Source organism: Lepidothrix coronata, unplaced genomic scaffold (assembly GCF_001604755.1).
Source record: "Lepidothrix coronata isolate B3197 unplaced genomic scaffold, Lepidothrix_coronata-1.0 Scaffold260, whole genome shotgun sequence".
In the NCBI taxonomy this organism is placed as follows: Eukaryota; Metazoa; Chordata; class Aves; order Passeriformes; family Pipridae; genus Lepidothrix; species Lepidothrix coronata.
In genome coordinates, this window is record NW_016690440.1 from 850,117 (window position 1) to 868,981 (window position 18,865).

At 41.8% G+C, this 18,865-nt stretch overlaps 1 protein-coding gene across 5 annotated transcripts in view; it reads right to left on the reverse strand.

The window, feature by feature from the left end:
* The window catches only part of RALGAPB (Ral GTPase activating protein non-catalytic beta subunit), a 63,668-nt gene that overhangs the window by 18,041 nt on the left and 26,762 nt on the right, over nt 1-18,865 (reverse strand). For 3 of the 5 annotated variants that reach the window (XM_017835591.1, XM_017835589.1, XM_017835593.1), the window contains 11 exons: nt 17,765-17,966; nt 16,225-16,392; nt 15,334-15,448; nt 14,942-15,089; nt 12,166-12,230; nt 11,851-11,983; nt 9,763-9,896; nt 7,216-7,398; nt 4,807-4,958; nt 2,999-3,186; nt 751-857 (listed from right to left, as the gene is read on the reverse strand). In XM_017835591.1, the coding sequence (XP_017691080.1) occupies nt 751-857; nt 2,999-3,186; nt 4,807-4,958; nt 7,216-7,398; nt 9,763-9,896; nt 11,851-11,983; nt 12,166-12,230; nt 14,942-15,089; nt 15,334-15,448; nt 16,225-16,392; nt 17,765-17,966 (1,595 nt within the window). The remainder of the gene's footprint in view (nt 1-750; nt 858-2,998; nt 3,187-4,806; nt 4,959-7,215; nt 7,399-9,762; nt 9,897-11,850; nt 11,984-12,165; nt 12,231-14,941; nt 15,090-15,333; nt 15,449-16,224; nt 16,393-17,764; nt 17,967-18,865) is intronic. The other 2 variants (XM_017835592.1, XM_017835590.1) reach the window with 1 other exon arrangement.

Below are 18,865 nucleotides of genomic sequence, written 5' to 3' on the forward strand. Positions count from 1 at the left end.
ACAGCTCCAAACACATCCCAGAGGGTCTTCCCGAAGGCTGCTTCATGTGGACATTCCAGCTGAGACTGACAAACACTCTTTTCAGCTACATCATTATTGCCTTTATTTTACCAAGGGTCATGTGAAGAATTTAAAGATTTGGAGAAATTCACAGACAGAAATTTTCATAGCAGGAGTACATGCTCCACTAGACAACTGCAGTAAGGAACTTTAGTGTAAAATGAGACTGGGGTATTTCTCCTCCACTGTTCCTCTCCGGACCTGTTCCAGAGTTCATCTGAATAATTTTTTTCACAGCAGGTTTACAGCCATCTTTGCATCATCAGGCTCTGTAGCTTAAAGAGCTGTTCTCTCTGCAGCACCACATTCTATGCCTCCAGACTTCGCTCCCTGTGCTGCAAGGGCTTTGCCTGACACCTGAAAACCAGCACCAACACTCATGCCTACACACTAAATACACTGTGCCTTACCCACCACTTCAGAAGATGCTTTCAGAAAAAAAAAAAAAAAAAAGAGAATGCCCCCTCCCCCTAAGCAAGTCTAGAAGGCAACAGCACTTTCACAGCCTGCAGTTAATACTAATCACAAGTGGTAAAGAGTCACCAGAGATGTGGCACATTACCTACAGCTAAAGGCCCCGTAGCTCAGCCTTAATGTATAATCACCAGCTCTGGGGGGCTGTCTCACATTAGTGGAATTTCTGCTGAACATCTCTAAGTTAAAGATTTCTTTACGGGCTTTGATAGAGACCTTTTGATTTGCTTTAGCTCCTCTTGGTAAAAGACAGAGTTGCTGGGCCCATGCAAATCTTCCAGATGTCCCACGGATCAAAACCGTGACAGAGGGGAAAGAGTCATCTGCAAAGCACATGGGTTAAGAGAATAATACATCATATGTTGTAAACAGTTCACTGTGTAATCATTTAACAAGAGAGAAATGCAGGCATGATGGCAGAGGTTTTGTTTTCAAGGTTAACTCCTCCCCGACCCTGAAGACAATTCCCAGTGAGAAGCAAGCAAACCCCCTCTCTGCAGCAACTGCTATTCCACTTTGTGGTCTGTTCAGGAGTTGCCAGCTCAGTTTCATGATTAAAAGTAACTTTCACCCAAATTCACCCATATCACAGTTTCTCTCCAAATTATCCCCAGGAAACTGAAGAAGATTGTCCAGTCACTGCCTATTCAGGTGAGACAACAACCATATGGACACAGATTCCAGGATGCTTCCAGGACCTTCTGCAAAGGTCCCTCACAAACAGCAGCAGTAAGAACAGGGGAAGGACAAGAGACAATGGTCAAAGACTGGGGAAGATTCTGACTCCACACCATTGAAAAGTTTTCACAAGAAATAGGGACATAGAGAAGTTGTCCTCACAGGTTTGCAAGACCTACTTGGACAACACCAGGTTGCATTGCCCTGGTCCAAATTCAATGCTGGCCTTTAGTTAGAGCAGGAGGTCAGACTGCAGAGTTCTGAGGTGCCTTTCTACTGGCACAATGATGATTTTACTATTGCAGGGACTTCAGTCCTCCTTTGAGATCTAAAAGGCCACTGATAATAGACACCTTAGATGAGGGATCATCATAGTTCTACAGCTTTTCTTTGTAAAGGTATTTGCATTTATCTTTAGTGCACACAAACCACACACTGGCACCATCAGGTAACTAGCAGATTTTTGTTCCTTCCCCAGTATTTCAGGGGAAGTACAGAGTGCAGCATAGCTACACAAGCACGCACAGAGACCACCAAAACCAACTCCCCACAATCATTCCCTTCAGTGATCTGCCTCAGAAGCGACCTGACGTACTCATTCATTATTGCAATTAATCTTGTAATTCAAATGGGATTTGTTAGCAAGTTATGCACGGCAAGAAAAGGTAATCTAATTTGTGATTCTGATAGCTTTACAGGATTCCCGAGTAATGCACTTAGTAGAGGCAGAGTGAGGATGAGAATTGCTTAGCCATTCTAGCATGCTCTAATCCATTCCAGTCAGGAGCAACACTTGCTCCAACACAGACTGGGGGTGGATGTGTGGCAATAGCTCCCAGCATCAGAGCCTCCTGCAAGATCTGTTTAATGATTTTCAATGAGGTCAGAGCACTCTGGACCACAATTCAAAATAACTTCTCCTAGCCAGTTCATGCAGTTCTGTGAGATCTCTGTTCTCAAGACTAGTATCCAGGCCCCATCGTGTCCATAGATGAGGAAAATACAGCAGATCTAACATAGGTTAAACTGAGGTGGCATGTAAGAGAATTTTTATCTGTTCTGTTAGGTAATGCCATGACACATGAAGACTTGCAGAGGGATCAGTTATTCAGTTCAAAGTATCATTTAATTTAATACCAGACTTTTGTAATATAAATTCTCGGTGATCAAAGTCTATGAGGTTGAAACAAAGTTAAGATTCAGCTGTGAAAGCCAACGCTCTGTGACAAATCTGCTTTACAGGAGGCGTCATTGACAGAACAGGATGGACATGGAAAAGTTATAACAGCTTCTAAGCACTTAAAAACCATCCGAGTTGAAAGCACCCACAGAAATATGCAGTAATAGGAGGTCTAAAGCAAGCAACAGCAATGGTGCAAGTATAAAGGAGACACATCACCATGTGCTGAGCACTTACACCCATCAAATCTCCTATACTCTTTACATTTTCATTGCTTTATGAACAAGAATGTTTCAAACTATAATGCTCTTGCCTTTGTCCATCACCCATAATTTCAGTGGTATTCAGCAGCAAGTATCCAATCTAACTGGGTGAAACACCTTGACAACTGCATGAACCATTTGGGTGGGCTTGTGCACGTTTGACTATTAGTGGCATTACAGTTACTCCCACCACTTTATGCCAGAGCACCTCTGCTCAGTGTGCACACCCACAACATGTAAGTCCCTGAAACATGGGAGGGACACTTGAAGAAGTACCTTTGTTTTGCAGCTCTATACAAGAGTTTCAACCAGAGGAAGAAGGAAATGGGGAGTCTGAACTTACTCTGTTCATTCCCTAGAGGCTGCTCCAACATGGCCAGGATGACACTGTTATCCAAAACGAAGTAACGGAAGCTGTGCTTGTTTATGGTAGGGAGACGGGAATATTTAATCAACGTGGCTTCATTCACCAAGCTGCACGGAGAAGCAGGACCACTGGGAGAAGGAAAGGCTCCAAGTAACTGCATAATGCTGCAAGTGGGAAACGAGGGTTATGACAGATTAAGACAATGAACTGTTCCCCCAAGAAAAAACCTGCACTCATATTCTTCATCTGTATCTTAATCTAGCAGCTACTCTACCAGGGCACACCTGCCCTCACCCATCAGCCTGTTTTAAAGTAATCAGTAACTTCAGAAAAACATACATGAAAACCTACAAAGAAGGATACTCTGCCTACAGAACGAGTTTCTTTATAACCTGGGTTATAAATATATTAAGACTTGATTTAATGCATGAAAATCTGTACCCTTCCACAGCTTTGTTTATGTTCATTCTTAAAAGATTATTTCTCCAATCATCCATACTTCAGCCCTCTCATATCAGATATGGCAGTGCATTAGTTATGATTGCCTTTGCTTTCTTCAAGTACAGATAACAGTAACATAAAACTCTTTAAGGGATTAAGACCCTAAAACATCCAGGATCACACAAGCATGACAACCACAGATGGCAACCTTCCCTGGAAGAAAGCCTCCAGGTGTGCCTACCTCCTTGGAGGTACAGCCTTGGGAGGCTTCTAGAACCATCAGTTTAAATCATCTGAAGTTGTACAGGATCTACCTAACAGTACCTAAACTGAAAATTTCTATGGCAGGAACCACTAATGAGAGTTGTCCAGTGTCACACTGAAGATCATATGATCTAAGTCAGGACTTTATTCTTAACACCAGCACCAAGACCAAAAGTAAGTTTATTAAAATCCTCCCCACATGCTTTTCCACTTTACTCTGAAAATGGATAGTTTCCTCTCCCTAAATGAAAAGAAACGCTTTTAGGCAACAATAAAGGTTTGTCTACAAGTTCCAAAGAGCAGTAGCTTTTCCTCTGAAACTACACAGTTGTTTTTACTAACAGCAACATTTATAACAGTTGGATTGCAAACCAAAGCAAAATGGAAAGCAGCTATCACCTTTTGCAAAACATATTTATCCTCCCCATCCTCAATCTGTCCTGTCTACCATCATGCTGTTCAGCCCATAACACAGTGCTTTCCAACTTCTCTGGAGCAAATCCCAATTTTCCTCTCTGTGCTTCCCCTCCCCAGCCCACACATTATCTGTTACTGCATTTCCAGCAGAACCTCTCAAATATATTAAGCAAGCCCAACGCTGTGGGCAGGAAGCCATCCCATCCTGCTCCAGCTACATCTGCTGCATGTGCCATTCCCTGCTATCACACACAGTGTCTCTCAGTTCCCAGTCAGGGTGGGGACAGTGTGTGTTGTCAGGTTGAGAAGAAGAGGCAATGGAAAGACAGGATCACTAGGTCAAGTGGGAGAGAGAGGGAATTGCTGTCTGCAGAGAGGCCTCTGCAGGAGGGTCTAGGTTTTGGTGTACAAGGAAGAGAGCAGGCAGGAGGGGAAAACAGTGATCACAGGGATCTCTTTTCTGTTAATACCTGGAGTGGGAGGGGGAACAGATTTAAGGCAGTGTCCGGCCCAAAGGGCAAAGCAAGGGAGCTTCTGCCTAACTTCTCAAATGCTCTTGTTACATCAGAGATCACCAGCTGGGAACTGGGAACTCCTAATTAAACACCCTCAGTCGAGGTAACACTGAACATTAAAGGTACTCTGGCAAATTAATTACATACCACGTTAGTGTAGCTTCAGCAGCATCCTTTACTCTCATGGATGCGGGGTTTGGCTCCTTATCTCCTTTGTACTTGACCTCCTGTTCACTGTTTTTGGATTTACTCCCTGAAATGCCCAGCTCCACAATCTCCAGTACCTCTTTCAAACAATCCTAGAACACAAGAGGAACCACCTTAAAGCAGAAGCACTCCGATAAACATCTCCAAGACCATAGAGAAACAGTGATATTTCATTAAGTAAAATAAAGCACTGCTGGTAATATGAGGTCAGAAATAAAGGCAGAAGATTATTCCAACACTGTTAGAGAAAGATCACATTTGCTACAGAACTGGTATTTTCTCCATCTATAGATAACTACTTACGTTTGCACGCTAATGGTAAAAAGTGCTTTGAATGAATAAATACACACAGTATATTGCATTACATATGTACCAAATTGCCAAGAGGACTATTATGAATGCAACTGAAAAATGTAAACATATTTAAAGAGAATAATGCATTTCTGGGACTCTCTGCAGAACTTTTAAGTTCTAAGCACATTAAGAATCAACTCATCTGGCAAATTGCAAGAAATCCTTTTCTAAATCTTTCAATTGCCAACAGCTTTCATTAGTAAAATATATCACGGTATCTAATTCATCAAGAGAAGAATAAGAATATTCTAAAAGTACACTGTAAAAGCTTCAACAAATCTATCACAGGAGAGGCCAGCACTCAGTAGAGCCACAGGTATGACTTACAAGTGCCGTACATAAAAAAATCATCTGCTGAAAATATTTGGATTGCTACAACAAAGGTTCAGATCTCATGGCCTGAGCTACAGAATAACAAGGCAAGCACGCTACTGAATAAATAAGTGGCTAAAATTGAATACAAGTGGTCAGTTTGTACCACTGCAGACCAGACAGGGTTCTCTATCTTGGCCTCTGTCCTTCCTTATATTCATCACCGATATAGAACAAGAGGCGAAGACGAAAAATAAGAGTTTTCTGACAGAGCAAAATTAACCAGCACTGAGCTGCAAAGACTGGCCGTGAAGAGTTGCAGCAGAGTTTACAGTTTTGGCTGGCAATCCAGCAGGTGAAATTCAAAGCAAGTATAAGGGGAGGCACCTGGAAAGCTGCATTTCTAATATGTGCAAATGCAGGGAAAGGTCCCCGCCTGACTATCGTGACTCAGGAATGAGCTACTCTGTCCAGTTCATAACACACACAGTATATAACACTATCTCCTGATACTGCCAACTGAAATAAAAAAAGATCCTAATGAAATGGAATAAGGCAACTGATTAAACCCATGCTGTGCCACATCCAGGGAATTAAACCCATCCTGTCCCAGTCACCTACTGCCATGCCAGTACTCCAAAGCATATGTATAAAGCATCTTTATTTAAAGTCCTGCTTGTGGGTTTTCAGTTCTCACTTTTTAAAAATACACATATTTTTATATGTGTTATAGCATATATAAACAAAATATGATTCCCATATCACTGCAAGGAGAAAAAAAAAAGAAATAATGTTCTATCTAAAACTACATCAAAATATTACATTATACATAAAAATCCATAATCTATAAAAATACAGAAAGATCATTGAGTTGGCTCTGAAAGGAGACCAACAATAAAAATATGCACATAAATTTTTATTTTTTTAAGCAGCAGGGCAGAAGGCAATTAGAAACATCACGCTCTCATCATCATGCTCTTCTCCAGCTTCCCAAGCAAATTCCATCTTAGATTGAGCTATGCTTTGCTCAGTTTCTAGAAGACTGATTTCTTGGTGAAACAAACTCTGATTATCAAAATACCAGAGGAATTCTGTTAAGTCTAGAAGATGCTTTAGTCAGGTAAGAGTTGAGAAATGAGAAGAGTCATGGCTACCTGCAGCAGGTAGCTATATGTACTCCATTCAATTCCACATTTCTCTTTTTGTTTTCTGTTTTTTTCCAGGTTTCTTCTCTCTTCTTCCAGTTTCACAAGGCAAGAAGAAAGACTGACATATTTTTAGAACTATAAAGGTAATTTTGAAGCTAAAAACATTATTGGAGAATAAAGAGTGGGAGTTGAAGTTCAGAAGTATTTTGCACAAAAACCAGTTTTGAAATTCCTAAAAAAATCCCCCACTATTTTAAAGTATATTTTTAAAACATATATCTTTTTTAAAGTATATTTTTAAAACATATATCTTTTTAGTATATTTTTAAAATATATACCTATTTTTAGTATATTTTTAAAATATATACCTATTTTTAGTATATTTTTTAAAAATATATATATTTTCGTACATTTTAAAAATATATATATTTTTAAGTATATTTTTAAAAAACATATATTTTAAAGTAAACCAACAGCTTGGGCACGAAAAGATCACAACTGCAGTGCTCAAAATCTGTGCAGCAGAGACTCCGACCTTCTCATCCAGCATGTCGGGGTGCTCCGTGAGCCACACGCAGAGGCACTGGAACGCTGCCACGATCATGGAGTGCAGGTCGCGGGAGTGCAGCGGGGCCGGGCGGCTGCACTGGTACACGATGTAGCTGCACACGGAGCTGATCGCCCGCTTCCGATCACAGGGGTCCACCACCACCTTCACCTGGCCAAGCAAGGAGGACAGCGTGAGAATTCCTCCACAGAAATCTTCCAGAGAAGAAAGAAGTGCATTTTGAAATGCAGTTTTAAGAAACGGGAACAAGCAGTTGAGGTCTTTTATGATTACAGCTTAAAATTGTGGGTAAAATTATTTAAGTGGAAAGAAATGCTGCACTGAGGTGCCATCACATTGCATGGCTTGGTTTTCAAGAGCAAGAGTGGTACCAACATGGTTTGATAAGAAATCAAATGCAAGCTGAATTTGCAGTATTGGAAATTTACTTTCAGCAAATGCCACTTCTTAGCTCTGGCAACCCATTTGGTATCTCTAAGAACCCACTCAAGTCTCTCTTGAGTGGAAGTCTCCCTTCCCAAAGGGTTTCATTCTGCTCAGATAACTTTCCCCTAGACATACTCTCAGCAGAGTAACTTTCACCAGAAGAAAAAGGGACAGGAAAGCCACTCTCAGAGAAGCAGGCTGACAAAAAACCCATAACCCATTCCCCAAAACTCACTGCTAACACCCCTCTGCTTCTCTCCCAGCTCAGGGCTGCAGGGAGGAAGGCTCCAGACCAGAGGGTCAGGAAACAGCCAGGCACAGTCATGAGGGTGTGCATTATACAGCTAAAGAACTGTGACTCAGCACAGCAACAGCTGGATTTTTCCTACTCTGTAGCATCTGACTATGCCTTGTAGAGCTTTACTCATTCAGGTGCACTTTTATCCAGGCAGGAAGGTGGATGGGCTTGCTGGTGACAGCACTGGAGCCAGGCAGACGTACTCCACAAATGGGAGTGACAATTCAGAGCCCCGGGATTAAGGCAGTGTGTCCTTCAGAAGCCCAAGATCTATGGCAGTGTCCTCAAGATGAGCTTATGAAAGGCAGGTTCATGAACCTTGCAGGAAGTAGCATTTTTGACTTTCCCAAGTCCCACTGATAACCCGGTGCTGAACAGATATAAGCCAGGGCAGCCCCTCCCTGAGAAGGGCTTTGGGAGTTGTCACCTCCAAAGGCACAAACAGAACAGGTTCCTTGCTGCAGTTCTGCACAAAGAGGTGATTTCTTTCTACCCACTTTGTTATGAAGGGGAAAAAGATCCCAGGGAAGAATTATTTCAGTTGCGTCAGAATTATTAAATATAATATTTAATATTAACCGAGGAAGCATTTGAAAAGATAATATATTTCCACATTCCCATACCATTGCGAGAAGGAAAAAAAAAAGAAATAAAACTTGGCTAAACCACCAAGAAACCCCTGGTTCTGTATGACACTCTTTAAGACCCCATAATATACATTAATTCATCGCAAACACTTTCAAATACATTCTTCAGCTCATGCTGCTGCAATAATAAATAAGCACTCAGTCCAACACAGCTCAGTGCTGACTTCACACTATAAAAACTGCCTGAGACACATATTTCAAGGAGATCTGTTGAGTTCCTGTGGAAATATGACAGGAAAAGCTGAATTGTCATGCCAGGTTATCATGGCTGCTGTAAGTGCACTAGACTTTTGCTTAACAAAGGTCACGAAGTCCAGCTTGGGGACAAGAGCCCTCAGGCAGAAAAGGGCATTTTGCTTCTCAACAGTTCTCCTGTCCCCACCTAGTAGCTTTAGTTGTTATTTGTGTTGAATTAAGCAACTGTGTGCAGACAAAGCCCTGAAGAAGGTGGCACCTCCATATTAGAAATATGACATCTTTCTTCAAGCTCTAAAAACTATTTCCAAAATGAGGAGGAAAGGGAAAAGCAGGTACAATACAAAAAGGGCAGTAAAGTTGTTTAATTCCCTGGCATATTTGCCATCTGCCAACTAACATCACCAAAACCTCGTTTCCCAGTGGGGTTACAGAGGGAACGGACATACCACACCCCCATCCAAGCAAAGCTACATCAAATGGCTTACAGGAAGGTTGAAAACTGATGGCCCAGGCCCCTGCACTGACACTGCCAATTTAGTGGCAAGTTCTTCCTCAACTATGCAACCTAATACGGCAGATTGTGTAGAATAAAAAAGCAAAACAAAAACCAAAGCCAGACACAAGTGGGAATCCGTTACAAAGGTTAGGAGCCAGCCAGCCAGCTCAACAAAACCTGCCAGTCATGCAGCAGAGCAGTGTGTCTGAACAGGCCACCCTGAGCAGCAGTTTCAGTCAAGAGGCACCCCCAGGGCACGTGTCCTTTGAGCCACAGTGCATTTAAACTGGGAGAAAATGACCTACAATGCTGCTTTTTCTGGTGCCCAAACAGAACATTTGCTGACAAACTCAGACACAGAAATCTGTTTGATGCCATGACTTTCACCCAAACAGGACTAAAACCACCCTGTGAGAAGGGGCCAGAGCACACCAAACTGCACCTCTCACCTTTGCCAGTCCAGAGAGAAGCTCCAGGGCAGCCAGAGAGATACTCATGTCCTGCCTCCACTGGGAGTTGAGCCTTTGGGTTACCAGGTGGATGCTGCGTATCAGCAGTCCAGCAGCTGTATCTGTATGAAGAGCTAGGATATAACCCCAAAACCACACCACAGGGAGGGAAAATAACTAAGCATTAGTGACAATAAGCAAAGCACAGGCACAAGGCAAAGCAGCCACAATACAAACATAAAATAAATCATACCCAACCCAGAATCTCAAAATTTGGTGACTTTTGCATAGACTAACTCCCTCCTGTACACTCCAGGCATTATACAAACCCATTCAGACTAGCTAGCTCCATTTAATTTTTTTCTTAAGGCATTTTGGATAATCCCAGTGCTCTGCTGCACTTCAGCAGCAGAACAGTCAGCTTCAGGTTTTGCTATTGTACTTAAATTGCTGTCATGTCTTGTAGTCTCAGAAAAATTTAGGCATTGGTAATGTATATTAAACATTAGTAATTGTATTGATGAACTAATAGAGCACATGTAATTTTAGATATCTGTGTCAGAAGTTAACCATTCCTTCCTCACCTAGTGTTAATCAAAAGCTGCACTAGGTTCAAGAGATGTGGATAATGAAAGAACCAGTGCTGGAGAAAGACAATTTTTTGTAACCTTTCGCTCCCTTGAACTTTTAGCTCAAAATTAAAAATAGAAAATGTTTTAAGTATCAGTTGTTCTCACTTCAAAATATTAGAAACATAAATACTACATGTATTTGTTAAAACCAAAGTATGTAAATTAACGTCAGAAACAAAAAATTGCTCAATGACTAGTTACAAAGAGACATGAGAACTATGACAGCTAAGGTATATCCTTCCCAAAACTTAAATTAGCATATTAACCACTCCAGAGCTATGTCCAGTGTTACACCAGCAGCAGATTCAAGAGTCTGCTATGGCTAAACAGTTACAATAGACCATTTTGTCTTCAGTTTTCTCTTGTTTGAAGCATCCAGTGGAAACACAAATTCTTTTCATAAATTCCTCACAACCTTACCTTCTGTGCACCGGAAATTTAAAAAATCCAATAAAAGGCATATGCTACAAAATATATTTCAAGTTATGTCATGATTTGAAGACTCAGTAAGTCAAATATTTAGAAGATTTTTTTAATCTCACAAATGAATATTTTTACAAGCACTTGTCAGTGAAAACACCCACTGAACAATTCAAATGGTGTGCTGAAAATTAGCAATTTGATAATTTCCAACAAGCAAATCCTGTAGGGAAAGCATCAACATGTTTATATGAATCCCCAGAATATACTGAAGCCTTTCCTGCTAATCTCCCTTCTCTTGCTGTTTAGAAAACTAGATAAAAAAACCCACCACCAAATATTTTTGGTTGGTGAGGACAGAGTTGTCAACCAAGGCTACAGTATAATAAAAAGGTGATTTGTTCTCACATTTACTTGGCTGACATCAGTTAAACTGATGAAGACACAAGTGCAAACGAAATTGCAGGATCTTGACATTCAGCCAGCTTACCACACACAGAGTTAGAACAACATAGATTTTTCTACGAAGAATCAAAAATGTACAGTACAAGACATAGCAAACTGAAGTTAATTACTAAATTCTCTTGTTATAACAAATGAGACATCACAAGCATTCTGCTTACTTGCTTTACAAAAACCAGAGTCCTTTAAATGTGGTTTAAGAAAAGGTGCTGCAGAGGTCAGGTGAGCATTTGGAACGACACCAAAATGAATGAAAAGATTAATTTACACTTGGTGTACATTTATGCCATTATTGTTGACAAAAACTAAGTGTCTTGAAAACATAAGTTAAAATAAAGCAGTTTGCAAACACGTTTTCCATAAGCTTTTACATTCTTATCTTGAAAATGTTAAGAGTCCTTCAGTAGGATTAAAACAATCACCGGAAGGGCACGAGAGCACAAATCGGCAGATGGACTGTCCACCTGGGTTCACACCCGGGCACATTAATGGATTAGCCAGAGTTGGAACAGAAAAAGCCAGGCAGCATCATCCTGGCATACAGTGACAGGGTTTTCCAAAGAGCTGTCCTTACCATAGTCCCTCAGCAGGGCTTGTGCTGGCCGCTCGCTGTCGGGCGTCGTGGGCTCTGTGCTGCCGCCGCTCGCGGTGCTGATGCCACTGTTGGTGCGACTGTGGCTTTTGAACAGGTTGTTTTCACCACCGTTCTGCAAAGGGAAAGGCAGTTTACAGGAGCTTTTTCTGATTAGAGTTCCTTATGCCAGTGGGTGCTCTTAGATACAAAAGATGATCAAACCTGAAGATGCTACCTGAGCTGCTTTCAGTAGCAGGTAAAGTGAGGAATGCATTCTTTCTGAAGAGGTGACTTAATAAACAAAGAGAAACTCACCGTTTCCATCTGACAGCCAATGGCTTCTAACAGTGCTGAATCCTGAACAATATTTAACATTGCACCTGCAGAACCAGATATCAGAAGGTAACTACAGACTGCAGTAGAACATTCACTGCTAAAATTTACAAAGAAGCACAGAAGGTCTAGCATACAAGACAGCCACCCTGTTTTATAAAATCTCTTATTAAAACATAGGATTTGATTCAGGGTTAGCCATTTGAAGCAGATGGAAGCTGCTTTCAGCTATTTTAAAAATGCTTTGAACACAGTCTAGAAAAGACTGAGAGGGGATCTCATCAATACATACATATATCTCAAGATATAAAAATAAATACGTCAAGAGGATGGTGCCAGACTCTGTTCAGTGGCAGGACAAGGAATAATGGCCATAAAGTAAACCACAAGAAGTTCCAGCTCAACATGAGGAAGAACTTTCCATAGAGGGTGGCAGAGCCCTGGAACAGGTGCCAAGGGAGAACACAGAGTCTCCCTCTTTAGGGACATTCAAAACCCACCTGGATGTGTTCCTGTGTAACCTGCTCTAGGTGACCCTGCCTTGGTGGGAGGGTTGCACTGGATGATCTTCAAAGGTCCCTTGGACCCCAAGTATTCTGTGATAGGTCTGTCAAATTCCTCAGTTTGGAAGGATTCTGGCTTCACAGAAGGGCTGGAATGGTTCCTTGTCTCCCATCAGATTGTGCTCATTTAAAAACTCCGGTGAAATTTAAGGATATGTATCAGAAGGCCAGTTCATAATCTGAGATGGCATACACTGAAATTCCCTCTACCTGGAAGTCTTCCCCAGCCTGTCACTTTCCATGCTATGTTTTCCAACAGTGACCAAAATACTGTATTCAAAAAGCTGAAGCTCTTAAGTGCAGGGGTCACCAACCCCACTGCATCTAAACGAGCAAGGAGGGAGTTTTCTCTTCAACCTTGGGAAAGATATAAGTGTAACACATTTAAATTAAAACTGCTGATCTGTTTTAGGTAAAATAGGGTGAACAGCCTGTATCTGTTTGGCAGCATCACCTCCAGATGATGAGGAATGAAGGAGTAAGGACATGGACCTGAAACAGGCTGACACTGACACATCTGGTAGCACCAGCTTTAGTTTTCTGCCTCTCTTCCCTGTCTCACCCAGCAATGAACATTTAGGAAGACACCACTTGCTCTATGAAGGGAAATGCCAGAACAAGGGGCAATGGCTTCCCACTGCCAGAGGGCAGGGATAGATGGGATACTTGGAAGGAATTCTTCCCTGTGAGGGTGGGGAGGCCCTGGCACAGGTTGCCCAGAGAAGCTGTGGCTGCCCCATCCCTGGGAGTGTCCAAGGCCAGGTTGGACAGGGCTTGGAGCAACCTGGGCTAGTGGAAGGTGTCCCTGCCCATGGTAGGGGGTGGAACAAGATGGTCTTTAAGGTCCTTTCCAGCCCAAACCATTCTGTGATTCTATGAAATGCACCACTTGCTGTCAAACATTTAGCGGCAGCTGGAAACAGTGTTTTTGTTGAGAAGCTGGTGAACATGTGAGAATTTCTGGCTAAAATGGAGGTTCATGAATTCCCTCCAGCTAAAGCCAGCAGCATATATGGAAACAAGAGTTTCAGAAGAGGAATACAGGGGAGATGAACTGTGATGGACTAGCATGGGAATAATAATAGCAAAAATCCCATTCAAGGCAGAGCACCTACCCAGCTGGCTGCAAACCAGCTGGTTGTGAGGGGCACAGGACTGCATGGCTGGGTCTAACAGAGCATCGCCCTGTGGTGCCAGACGTGGCGCTGGAGGTGGGGCAACCCTCCGAGCACCGGTGCTCTGAGGGTCTCACTTGCAAACCAGGAGGATACTCCCCCCTTCACCAGCACTGGCTGCAAATCATTCTTTCAAATTACTGCACTCTAGTCTTCTGCTAGAAAAGAAACTGTTTCAACTCCTGTAAGGTAACCTTCCAAAAGTCTTTGCAGACTGTGTTTCTTTCCTTTCCCTTAATTGCTCACCTCATTTCCTTGCCCTCCCCTGTCAACCAGCTAGAGTCTCTGCCTCCCAGAACAAGGCACACTGTTGCCTTTTTATACAGACAATAGGGAAGTTGTAAGGACATCGTGTTGAAAGAGAAAACTGGGGGAGAATAATAGGCGAGTACCTTTTTACTTGTCTGAAAATGTTTGATAGATTATGCACTATCCAAGTTTTTATCTTCTACTTCCTTTCTGAGTATTCAGCATAATGTTAATCCACTCTTTACCTCAAAGAACAGTTTGTTGCCAAACTGTGCACAGTGCATCTCCAGACTCTATTCAAAACTTTGGCTTTTGCCTGAGGATTTACACACTGCTAAACAAATGTCATCTGTATTTTGCCAGAGCTGGACTATCAGTCTCTGGTACTTCAATTTGTTTCTAGGTTTAACTATGCCAAAAACTAAGGTTTTCCTTGTAATCCATTAGTTGCGAATCCTTCCCAAAATTAAAATGACAATTTTTACTATTTCCATTCCTAGTTATGACTGACTTTTTATGCTAGGATGTGTTTTACTTTCCCCTCTACTTTTCAAGTACTACTCCACATCTGTAAAAAGAAAGAGATTAACAAAAACATGAGGCTTTTTAAGACATTTTCATAGTATGAGGGAGATTACAATATGACAACCTGCCAGGAATTTAAACCTTCTTCTTGCAAAGCAATACATTGCTAATAACCCATGTTATCCCAGGACAGACTAAGACAGACACTTCTACAACACAGTCAATAAATAAAAAAGTTGAAATAACCTAGTATCATTTGAGTGTTGTTGGGATCTGTTTCTGTTTGCAAAGCTCCTATAAGTATATTCACAAGCCTCAGCTTCAAGGACAGGAATGTTACTGGTTTATCATATGTTGAGCTGTCATCATTGCTGAATTTCCCTTCCAGGACAACCTGAAGGAAAAACACACTTATTTCAGTATCAATTAAAGATCACGTCAGTGGGGTATTGTTTCAAAAGTCAACATCCACAGCACTCGTTGCTACTGACAACCTGTAATATGGTCTTACTGTTCCCTCGGTCGCTGTGTTTCAGTGCCAAAGAGAACACCCAATACAACCCACAAACCATCAAATCCCACTCCAAAACAACAGGGAAAATAAAACGGAAACGCAAATAAAGTGATAAGTTTACTACCTCAGACTTTATTGTTCCAAAATGATGAGGAAGAGGCAACAGAGACAGCAAGATGTTAATGGAAGCTCTTCTTAGCTCTGTGGGGTTTACATAGATTTTAAACTTTGAGAGTTCTCTGCAAATCAAAGCATCACACAGTTAATCAACTTTTCACAGGAATCTGGAGCCAAATTTAATTAAGTTAAAATTAAATATACAGCCACCCAATGGTCTTAAGTAATTTGCAGTATGCAATGTAGCTGTTTTTTCTAAGACCTATCCAAAAGAAGCATTGGCTCAGATTTAAGCCCAGCAGATAAATAATATTTTATGCATAACTTCAAAACAAAATGCAGTACCAAGACATAACACATGCATTGAAAAAGGCATTCAGAGAGTACTACTAAGTGCTTTACTTAGCAAAACATCCAGAAATCTATAAAGCTCTGACAAGTGAGGTTATATCTTCTGGTTTAAGAACCTACTCCAATTTCATCAGTTTAAATTATCAATTTTTCCATTTAATGTTGTGTACAATTACTCACTTATTGAATTCACTGTAGCAACAGCCACTAATGAATATCTTGTGAAAGTTTAAAATCAGTAGGCTTTCAATATATTTGAGCTAAATCACTCCTTTTCCCTATTCTTAAAGGTACTGCTTTCCATCCATGAATATGCAGCTACCAACTCACATATTACATTTAAAGAAAGCATTATTATTGCTTTAAAGAAAACTGCCTCAAATAAAATTGAAAATTTGAGCTTACACAGTGCTGCTATTATCACCACCAAATACACACGCACTGTGAGCCCCACGTGGCAGAATTCCTTCGGTGAAACTACTCAGGAATGACAGAAGACAAACACCTCCCAACATCTGATGATGTTTGTATGGAAACAGCAATTTACCTGTCAGGTAAAATAGTTTCAAGAGCCGAAATGAAGTAGGGAACCACGACATCGATTCCTTTCAGGTCACAGCAGAACAGAGGAGGGGAGTTTAGAATAACACTGGCAAGAACGGGGTGGCAAACGAAATCTGCTATCTGCAAACCCTGAATTAAAAGCATGTAAAATCTGACAAAGAAAGATAAAATTAAATTATTTGCATATAAAAACCATCAGAATCCCACATGAACAAGAATGTGCAGCCACTATTTGATCTCGTCTACATAAAATATAGTAAGTTTCAGAACCAGAGCTAAGAAATATTGATATGAGCATCCCCCCACATTACTTTGGCATGGGCAAACACACCTGACCAGCTAAACAAGACCTTCCCAGATCACAGGTATTTCATGTGAAAAGCCAGGCAGCAGTTTTACTGAAATCACTAACTTGTTGCAACACCCACCCTGGGAGCCGTGCTAATACACCCAGCTGATTACTAACAGTGCTGGATCACCTGCTCCCCGCTACTCCCTCCCCATGTAAGGGTGGGAGTGGAACCCTGATTTTAACATGAGAAAAATACTGAGAAATCTCAGGGGAAGTGGTGGACAGGACAAGGGACAGGATGCCAGGACAGCAATCTGGAAAATGAGACCAAACATAACCAACATAACCGGTTCAAATGAAAAAGTAGGAGCAGGAACTCTCTGCCCACCATTCCAAGGCAGCTTCTTTTGCAGCTTCTGGCTAAAGAATACTTATACCTCCTTAGTTTTTCAGAAGGCTTTCAGACCCAGAGGAGTCCCACTGACCAGGCAAGAGAAACATGAACTATCTATAAGCAAAATACTACAACATTCAAGATATAAAATTGTTCAGTCTTCTGGGAAGTTTTGATGCCATCTGGGAAAAATATACACGAACAGTTTGAGAGAATCATGATTTAAAACTGACTCTCTGCCTTAGCCTTTGCTATTTTACTTACTAAAAATTTGGGAAGAAGGTATACTATGATAGGCAAGACTGCCTTATTTTATTAGAAACAAAACTGAACACAGAGGCAGTTCAAACACAACTGTTTCAAATAATTCCCACATTTCAATATTCAAAGGGTGATAAATAAGCAACCACAAAAAACCAAACCCAGTGTTGTGGTATTTGACAACACAAGACCCTCTGTGGTCTAATAAAGTGTACAAAGTCTCATGTCTGCACGCTTTTTCCATCTGAACAATATTCAGTGACAGATTAAACAAAAATAAAAATACAAGAGGCAAGAAAGTGCCAAAGAAAATGTTCCTTCCAGCTGGAGGCACACTTTAAGAGACTCCCCTTCAACTGGAACTTGAAGAAAACCCAATGAAAATCAGCATCATGAGAATGCAAGAGGAGACCAGCACTGGGGTTAGCCAGGGATAGCACCTCCAGCCTCTGAAGGCCAACCTGGTGGTTTTGAACTGGCACCACGGGATTTGGACAGCAGCAGAATGCTGTTTACTGGGAATTAATCTGCACCACGAAGTCACACCAATAAAGCAACTGGAAGGTAGGTTAGTACCGGGATAGGTAAGCTGGTAATATTTCCTCCCCAGTCTTCTTGCTACAAAATATCCTACACAGTGTCCCGCACGCCTCTGCCCTTCCTGCTTCATAGTTGTCTGGGAATTCACTCGCATCAAACATGGGGTTGGAAGCCATAGTGTCTGTGGACATTTGGGATCCTTTCCGGCGGAACTCCACACTAGCTTGGGTCGCTATAGCTGGGAAGAGAAAAAACAGCATTTCACTGTGTGTGCCAATGTACAGAACAGGCTCATGGGATCCGGGACACAAAGATCACGTCCAATTTAGTAGTTAACATCAAGCTGTTAGTTCACTGTATTTGAGCCAGCGCCTCTGTTCAGGAAGCATTTTTGGGTGTAACTAACTTTTTTGCTCTGTAAGGATGACAACAACTGACCTTCATATGCTGGAGACTGCCCCTTCCTTTCTGCTGGGAAGAGTAAGATTATATCCAGTATTAGCTTCCTACCCTCTCTGGAGGACAAGGATCTCCCTCACCTAGTTCTCGTCCCCACAACAATGAAGTGCCACCTTGCCTTCCTGCCTTGAAAAAAAATCCCCAAAATTTAGATGGTGCCATTACTATGACCTCCAAGGAAGTACTTAATTTCCAGCTGGCCAACTCATCTCATGCTGCTCTGAACATCAACCCAAAAATTCTAAGGACTCATAAGAGAAAAGGAAGGTTGTAGAACCCACTCTCCTAATTCGGTGTCCCCCTCCTCAGATGACCACTGAAAGTGCCAAGTAAGTATGAGGTTACGAGAGCCCCCAGACAGCAGCTACAGGGGCTGGCCCACTCCTGCCCCTGTCCCACAGCAGCCCCTCGGGAGCCCCTGTGACCTAACGGGGACACGGCTCTGCCAGCTCTGTGCTCACTCCCGTAGGCCAGCTCTGCCAATCCACCCCAAACCAGGTCTTCCTACAGAGATTTCCGGTGTCATGTGGATACGAGACCACTCGCTCTGCAGGCTCCATCCTTTCTTCCAGGATGGCAGCCAAAACAAAACATATAGTGCACTCAATGGGATTTTTTTTTTTTAATTTTTTTTTGTCTTTTCCTTGGATGACTTCACTCTAGGATTACTAATGTCAG